The 8947-nt window shown below is 36.0% G+C and overlaps 1 protein-coding gene across 1 annotated transcript; it reads left to right on the top strand.

The window, feature by feature from the left end:
- Window positions 1–1015: 1015 nt before the first annotated feature.
- On the top strand, window positions 1016–7379 carry LOC109214186 (KH domain-containing protein At2g38610). The gene is made up of 7 exons (XM_019378084.1): window positions 1016–1297; window positions 1415–1506; window positions 2597–2748; window positions 5801–5917; window positions 6030–6146; window positions 6410–6553; window positions 6646–7379. The coding sequence occupies exons 1-7, from the start codon at window positions 1218–1220 to the stop codon at window positions 6790–6792; spliced, it is 849 nt and encodes a 282-aa protein (XP_019233629.1). The 5' UTR covers window positions 1016–1217; the 3' UTR covers window positions 6793–7379.
- Window positions 7380–8947: the final 1568 nt, after the last annotated feature.

Genomic DNA, 8947 nt, shown 5'->3' with positions numbered 1-8947 from the left:
AGATACAAGATAAATTTTTTATTTTATATATTTTCTGTTGTGCTCAAGCTTGTTTTTCATGCTTGTGATTTTTTTTCCTTATTTTTTTTGGCCCTATTGTTTTAGTTTTATAGTTGTAAGACAATGCTAGTAAGATGTATATTTGAAGCAAGCATAGACTATTACCGTGTTTGAAATTTATATTTGTAAGACTATGCTAGTAAGATTATTCGACTGCATGAGTAGAGGTGTACGAGGAAACCGATAAATCGCACCAATTGATAATCCGACACGGCTATGGTTTGATTTGATTTGGTTTGGTGTTTAGAAAAAAGACCCGCCCACAATTAGGTTTGGTTTGGTTTAAACTAAAAAAGTCAAACCAAACCAAACCAACCTGACATNTATACAAAATAAAATAAAATAAAATATTATATATATATATATATATATATATATATATATATATATATATTTTGACTAGCGAATGTAATTAGTTGTAGCCGACCGGTCAATTTTATATTTTACCCATCTAAAATTACCCTCATGTTGTATCTTTGATAGAGATGAAGAATAAAAACAATACTTTTTCTAACTATGAGGGCAATGAACAAATAATAAAATTCCTGAATTCCAGATATTAGCATATTCAACCATTTTCCTTTGAGAATATTCGTCTTTCCTTAATTTTTGGGGACGGCGAGTATGATAAAATCTCTTGGTTAGGCACCGAACGCAAATAAATCAACTCTATAAATTTGGTTGATTTATGATCTTTTTTTTTTTGTTTTTTTTTGTTTTTTGCATTCACAGACGTTAGACAGAAACGGAAGGAGACAGCACAGTCTGTGTTGACATACAATTATTAGGAGACTAATAACTATCATCAATTACATACTATTCTTTCATAGATTTTTCTCAATTATCATTATCTCATACACTACCTAAATACTCCTACTACTATAGTAACTTCTTCAAATAACAAAAATAAAAAATAAAAAAAATAAAAAAGAGGTTTTGGCTTTCTTTCTGCCAATTTCACAGGCTTTTAGACTTATCACCCTTTATTTACACAAAACCCTTTTCAAGGGTTCTCTCTCTTTCTCTTTTTCTCTCTCTTTCTGTTTCTGTTTCTGTTTCTGTTTCTTTTCTTTTCTTTTCTTTTCTTGTGCCGCTATACTATAGCCCAGCAGGGGGAGCCATTTCAGTCTAAAAGCTTATTCACCTGAAAAAAAGCTATGTCAGGTTTGTATAATCCCAACTTTTCACCTGCTAGAGCTGCTTCTCCTCAGATTAGAAGTACCCCTGATGTTGACAGGTATATATAGTTTTTTCCTATCCTATCATTTACTAATTAGTTTTCTCTTTTTTCTACTTGTGTATTTGAATTTGGCTATGTGGGTTTTGATCTTCTTGTGTTTCTTTTACATCTTAGCAATCAGTACTTGTCAGAGCTGTTGGCGGAGCATCAAAAGCTTGGACCTTTCATGCAAGTTCTTCCCATATGTAGCAGACTCTTGAATCAAGGTTACTTTTTTGAATCAATTCCTTGTCTTGGATCTATGTTTCTTGAGTTTTTGTGGGCTTTATCTACATTTTCAGTATGTTCTTATGGTTTCTTGTGGTTATGGATGACAAGCTAGATCTGGCCCGATTCTTTCTTACCATCATGAGGAAATTGGACTACTATATATATCTGTTCTTGCCCATCTTTTTCTCCAGGATGGGTTGTTGGAATGGAAAAATTATATCTTTTTTACATTTTACTCTTCTTGGATTCTGTCTGGACTGAAGTTTCATGTATCCTTCTGCTGTTGAAATGGAAAACAATTGCAATCCCTCTCATTTGAGAAACATTCTAACTCTGGTTCATTTGCAGCTTGAGGTTCACAATTCACAAGCAAGGCTCTAATTACTAAATTAAACAGATAAATGGAGAAGATTATAGGGTCCGTTATTCAGAAAATTCTAATAGATATAACACGTTTCGGCCAACCATCCATGACTTTTGTGCCAGTAGTTTTGCAATTAAAAAAAATCTTTTTGTGCCAATAATTATTGGGGAATCGTGATTCAAGCTTAGGGGGTTCTTGTTTGGTCTGCGAATTGTGGATCATCTCAATTAGCTGTTCAAGTTTGAAATGTTATCTTAAGGGCACTTGTAACCTTTGGCTGTGTCATTGTCTTGTCGCATGTCTTCTGAAAATGCTTAAAAATTAGAAAAAGAGGAACATGAGTAAGGCAATCAAGAAGTCATTAGTGGAATTACCTGCTTTGGGTTTTTTTTTTTGGGGGGGGGGGGGGGTGTTTGCTGCTGATCTTTTCTGGAAAAGATATCTAGCCAATTGGTGACCTTCAGATTGCTCAGTTGCAAATAATCAAATTACATGCTCTTCTTGTTTAGGACCCTTGGTTTAGAAATCAAGTCTTATGATATTTAGAACTTGTCTTCATCCTTCCAGTGTACACGAATTTTATCAGATTTGTTTCCCAACTTTTAATGATAATTATAGTGGTTATGGTGTCAAACTGTATTTTCTTCAGGTTCATGGTCATCAAGCTATTGCAATTTTATTGAGTGATGCTTGGTTTCTAAGTATGATCTGGTTTTTTTCAGAGATTTTAAGGGTTTCCGGAATGTTGCCGAACCAAGGATTTGGTGAACTTGACAGATTGCGACATAGAAGTCCTAGTCCTATGGGTTCAGCAAACCTTATGTCAAATGTTTCTGGAGCAGGATTGGCTGGTTGGAATGGACTTCCCCAGGAGGTAATTGTCTTTTTCATGTTATCTTTGACACTTGGCTCAATGTGGTAAACGCCTTCTCTTAACCAGACTGTCCATACATATCTTGCGTGTCATGTATAGGTATGAAATCCTCTGATGTCTGCCTAACAGTAATCATGCTGTTCGGTCTAAGTGAAACAAATGGATATGAATTTTTAGTGTCTTCACATTGATGAACAATGTGTGTTGTCGCAACTATTGTTAATAAGCTTTTAGAACCAATAAAATTATTGATTAGCATGTTTGCCTGTTTATGGACTAAGTGCAATAGTTTACCAAATAAAATCAGCTTCTTTTTCTTACTTTGGATCCCTGTTCTTTTATTAAGTGCAAAATGATGGGTACTGAGGGGAGTGTCAACCATGTGATGGAGACCCAATTAAAATAAAAATAAAAAGAGATGGATTGCAAGTTCATTTTTAAAATTTCAGCAATATAAGTGGCTGATGGGACTTCTATGATTTTGCGACAAGTGTAAGGCGGATTACAAGTGGTTTTTCAGCTGACAGAAGCTATGAGCCTGTTTGGATGGGCTTGTTTTAAGTGACTTTTAAGCCAAAATAGCTTTTAAGCCATAAGTTAGGAATTCTAACTTTTTGCTTTTGGCTTGTTTTTGTCATTTTAGCTTAAAAACAAGTGCTTAAAAGCACTTTTTTACTTTATCCAAACACTACAAAATGGCTTAAAAGCTATTTTGGCTTAAAAGCACTTAAAACAAGCCAATCCAAACGGGTTCTATATTCCAATCTTTCAAAGGCTTCTCTGTAGTCTGTTCCTTCTTTCCGTACAAGCCAGCTAAGACATGCAAGTGATTAAGCAGCACATTTTTTCATCCATTAGAGTACATGGACCAAGTTTACAAGAATTCCTTACCCATGGAAGATTGTGCCCAGTTGATGTTCAATAGGTTAAGAAAAGAAGATATGTTTTGGCCACTTATTTCAAAACATGTAGCATCTGGTGACAACACTGTCTAAATAGAGCAAACTTACTGTTTCGATTATCCTCACTATTCTTATTAGTGGAACTTAATAGCTGCTTTATTTCTTATTGATCATAAGCTATTAAGTATCTCTTTTAGGAGCCTAGCTGCGTTCTTTTCTATGGAAAAGGCTCGTAAGTTTCTCGATGCTGCTAAATGAAACCATAGCAGTGGCTAGATAGCGACTGCCAATGGAGAGATAATGCAGAGTGCACCTCAAGGCTTTACATGGTGTAAAAATGTAGCAGTATTCAGGTGCAATGGGAACAATCTTGTCATGGAATCAAAATAATTTTAACTTAAGCAGCTATACACTCTTAGATTTTTGTCTTTCTGAAATATGTTTATGCTGCTAGATATCTCAACCTGGTGTACATGGTTAGGTTACGTATCAAATAAAATTAAAATTTCATTGGACTGAACTGGGCTAACATGTATAGCTAATGCATAGGCCTCTAAAAAGAGATACTTATTTTATGAGGCTAATAAGATATTAGGCTTGACTTTATTTTCTAATTTAAGTTTCTATAAATCATGTAAATTTTTTTTTCGTCGCCATGTTAGATTTTTGAAGTACTTTACTTTTTAAGTAAAGTTCTTTGTCTCTTAAAAAAATCTTCAAGCTACTTTTATATAGCCCATTTGCTTAGTTATTGACTGTCTAATTCTCAACAAGCCTCTAGAAATATCGGATTGCGTGTGTGGACATACGAGCAGTCACCTAATATCCACTTGTTGTTTAAAGTAAGATTAACTATTTCAGTTGTGTTTGGGTTTTTAAGTAAAAAAAAAAGGGGAAAACTTATAAGTTTTGGTGAGAGATCTTAGAGAATTGCAGCAAAAGTACCGTAACAGCTAAAGAGAAAACCATAGAAATTCTCTTCTCCATGTGCATCGTGGTGTCCCTTCCCAGGATAGGGGTAAGATCTGCGTACAAACTACCCTCCCCATACCCCACTTGCGGGATTCCACTAGGTTTGTTGTTGTTGTTGTTGTCATGTGCATCCTCAAGGTTTGAGTAAGGTTTGCTGGACCCCGAAATTACATGTCTTGTCCTTGCCTTATTCGTTTCTTGTAAGATTTCGATTGAAAAGCTTAGATATGTTACTATTCTACTAGTTTTAATATTCAATTTTAAAAGGGAGGATGTTTTGCTATGAAGACGTCTTCTTCAGACGTGGAAGTTCTTTAGGTCTTTGGTTTCGCTTCTCAGGCGTTCCCTTTGGGTGTCATATCTGTCCATTAGCGGCGGAGTATGGTAATCTGATTGATCTAGAATTTAAACAAGCATACGAGGCCTTAAGTTTCTGATGCATTCCATGTATAATATTGAAGCCTTAAGGATGTGGATGGCACAGATTATGGACATAAATTTTGGAAGCTTCAGAATGTCTTTCGGTTAATAAGGGTGATGGGAATGTTGAATTTGCTATAGTCTAAATATAGATTTTTGTGGGACAAAGATGTTTGGTTCAAAGATGAATGATGATTCATTGTTTGTTGTGTTATCTTGTTGCTTCTCCATCTAGACGTCAATTTCTCATAATACCAGAAGATTGACCTCCTAAAAGAATATAGGCAAATCCGTAAAATGCAAAATTAGTTCCCTGAAGATTCTAGTTTTATCATTTCGTCGGGTATAATAATCTTAAGGCAGGGAAGTGGAATTTTTGCTGGCGAATGAGTGAAGATACAGACTGTCTCTAGCTCGTTTTGGAAGCTATTATGTTCGGTCAGTGGCAGTGGACACTGGTTGGAACATTAATAAGGGTTGAGGTCGATCTCTGTGACTGCTTTCAGCTCTATAGCTATGTACATCCCGTTGAACATTTTCAGAAGGATTGGTAGTTACTTTTGTTTATTTTTAAAATACAAGTAAAAGGAGTGGTTGATAGTTTCTTTTGTGTTCTTAATACTCTTTCAGTTGGCATATTTTCCTATTTTACCATCCAAAGTACCAACCATTTTGTTGTCTGCTAACTGGTGCTCTTCTTCTTTGCTAGTTATTTTCCGTAATGTTCTCTAAAATATCAATTTCTCAAATTGTACCAGAGGTTAAGTGGACCTCCTGGAATGTCAATGGACTGGCAGGGGGCACCAGCAAGTCCTAGTTCGTACACTGTGAAAAGAATATTGCGCTTAGAAATTCCAGTCGACACTTATCCGAATGTAAGGCTGTTAGTGTTGTTGCTTAGTTAATTTTTTTTTTTTTTGGGGATAGATGAATGCTTAGTAGTATAGCCTTGTCTGAAGTTTGGACCAACTTCTTTGTGGATTTCAGTTTAATTTTGTCGGGCGACTTCTGGGTCCCAGAGGAAATTCATTGAAACGGGTGGAAGCTACTACAGGATGTCGTGTTTTTATTAGAGGAAAAGGGTCAATAAAAGATCCGGACAAGGTAGTTTTCATCTTCTTTTCTTTCTTACAATTTTTGTTTATTAATACTGACAATTTTAATTGGAAGATGGGACAGACTTTTGGTATTTGAAAATTTAGTTTATCCAGAACAAAGACTTCTTTATGAAAAAAAAAGGTCGATGAAAGGCTATTCAATTTGTAGACTTACTTCTAGCTCTAGGTAGATCACTGTCTTTTGTGGAGTCGTATGTGTGAACTGTATCATTGAAGTTCTAATATATTTTCGCGGTTGATAACTTCAAGGAGGAGAAACTAAGGGGAAGACCAGGATATGAGCACCTGAATGAACCACTCCATATTTTAATTGAAGCTGATTTGCCAGCCAGTGTTGTGGATATTAGATTGAGACAGGCACAAGAAATAATAGAGGAGTTGCTCAAGCCTGTGGTATGTATCTCAAATTTTGTTGCCTCTTTGGGGTTTCAATTTTTTATTTTTTTTTTAACTTTTTTTTTTTTTTGCAATGCTTTCATCTACAGGATGAATCACAAGATTTCATAAAGAGACAGCAGTTGCGTGAACTTGCGCTGCTAAATTCAAATTTTAGGGAAGAGTCTCCCGGTCCAAGTGGCAGCGTGTCTCCTTTCAATACCAGTGGAATGAAACGTCCCAAGACTGGCCGTTGAGAGAGAAGAGACATTGAAGTTGTTGATGCTAAGAGAGGTTTGTACTCCTCGGATAGCGAGAGGCATGCCTGGACATTCCTCTCAACATACATCCGTATCCGCATCACTACCTAAACCCATGATACAAAATAGACATACAGGTCGTTGCGGGTGATTTTTGGTTTGCCTTTTGGTTTTTTTTTTATTTTTTCAGCAACAGAAATGAAAAGAGAGAGTAAAAAGGGAAAAAGAAAAAAGAGATAGAACTTATGGTTATACAGTTGTCTTTCTGAATTAGGTTTGGTCATGTCAGTCCCTGTAAACGTCATTAATTTATTCTTGTGTTAGTAATTGTAGTGTGAAGCTGTTATTGGTACATTGTAGCGTTTAGTGGTTTGAAGCCAATAGGTTTTTCCTTGACTTGCCCATTGTGTTCGAGCTCCATTGGTCAATTATTATCAAAGAGACACCAATATTGGTGCTTTTACTAGAGTTGGATTGGATTTATTTATTCTGTCGTAATATATGAGTACTTGATATGTCAATATGTAATATTTTTCTTCCCGTGGAAACAGGGATATTCTTTAATTCTTCCTTCAATTATTATATTTGCTTAATATCTTCGTCTCTTCTTGAGGAGTGATTACAATGGTGTTGCAAATGTTCAGTGATGAATTAGCCTTACTTAGCTGATGTGGCAACACAATTAGTTAATTTGTTGGAAGGTTCCGGAAGTTGGTTAAAGTCGAAAAATTAGTTAGGAGTTAGTTACAGTGAAGGGGGAAGATCCTTGAGCTTAGAGATTCATTCATATATAGTTTGTATTGTGTACATTTGATTCATTCATTAAATACTCTTCTCCTACTCCTGAATTCTCTCCTCAAGCTAATATCTCGGTGACAACCCTGACTTAGTTTCATTGTTCTTTGAAATCTTTGCATTTCCTAGAACTATTTTCTTTTCGATTGCACTGTGTGCATCAATTGGTATCAGAGCAACACGATTCTCGGCTCTAAATCATGACTAATAACAACGAAATAATGAAATAACAACGAAATAATGACCAGAAACAGAAGTCAAGAACAACAATAAGAAGAAATGGGAGAAAAACTTGTGCAGATTGAAATGCAGCTACAGAGGCTTATGGAAGGAATGACTAGCATGAATGAGCGCAATTTGATAGCGGACAAGGAGTATGGAGATGCGATCCACCATTAATAATCTCAGCAGGAAGGAGAGTGGCAATGAAACTCGCAGAACTGAATATGAGGATAGAGAGTGTTTTGTTGAGGTCATACATGAAAGAAGAGCAAGGGATAATCAAGGCAATCAAACACCTGCTGGTAATTTCTTCACCAGATATTCGAGGTTAAATTTCCTAAATTTTTTGGGCATGATTTGAAGACACAGCTGTATAAGGTGGATCCGTTTTTTGCTATGGATGAGGTTCCTTTTGACCAGAGAGTGAAGGTAACTTCAATTCATTTGGAAGGTCTAAGATTTTTGAAAAATTAGCTTTTTATGATTACATCGGCAATAATCCAGCAAAAGGGGGATTATTCAGAGCGGCCCAATAGATAACGGGGATGGAATAGCGGTTGGATGGTCAGGACACCCTATCTTTAGAGATAAAGAAGGTCGTGAACTTTTTGTTGAGCAATTGCTTGGCATATGGCATATATCAAACCCAGAAATTCAGTGATCAATCCTACTTGGACTGAGTATGTAATAGCTTTAAATGAAAGGTTTGGGAAAGAATTTGAAGATCACATGGAATCTATCAAAAATTTGGTGCAATCTGGTAGTGTAAAGGATCAAGCTAAATTCGACATATTGCTAACTCGTGTGAATCTTTCTAATGAGAACACTATTAGTTGCATAACTACTACAGCTGACAAACCAATAAAAATATACACACAAGACCTACAAGCCTAACATACTGCACCGACTAACAAGATATGTCTATAAGCCTCTACTGATGAAGGTACCGTGGTCGGAACAGGGCCCCGACCTACCCATAATGTATATACATACACAATATGTACTCTAAATCCTAGACCCGACAACTCCAAAGGACGTGGAGCTTATCGATCAAGCTGAACACGGACAACACCTACGGAAGAGGTCTACCAGTCTGTCTATCCGAACCTGCATGCATGAAATGCAGCGTCACCAG

The sequence above is a fragment of the Nicotiana attenuata genome, unplaced genomic scaffold (assembly GCF_001879085.1).
Source record: "Nicotiana attenuata strain UT unplaced genomic scaffold, NIATTr2, whole genome shotgun sequence".
NCBI classification, from domain to species: Eukaryota; Viridiplantae; Streptophyta; class Magnoliopsida; order Solanales; family Solanaceae; genus Nicotiana; species Nicotiana attenuata.
Note: the sequence above shows the minus strand (reverse complement) of the source record. Positions and strands in the feature narration are given on the sequence as shown.

Excerpts from the sequence above, each read along its gene's own strand:
- LOC109214186 (XM_019378084.1), top strand. The coding sequence starts at position 1,218 with ATGTCAGGTTTGTATAATCCCAACTTTTCACCTGCTAGAGCTGCTTCT. Across the intron at positions 5,918-6,029 it reads CAGTCGACACTTATCCGAAT|TTTAATTTTGTCGGGCGACT; the intron begins GTAAGGCTGTTA and ends TGTGGATTTCAG. Across the intron at positions 6,147-6,409 it reads CAATAAAAGATCCGGACAAG|GAGGAGAAACTAAGGGGAAG; the intron begins GTAGTTTTCATC and ends GATAACTTCAAG.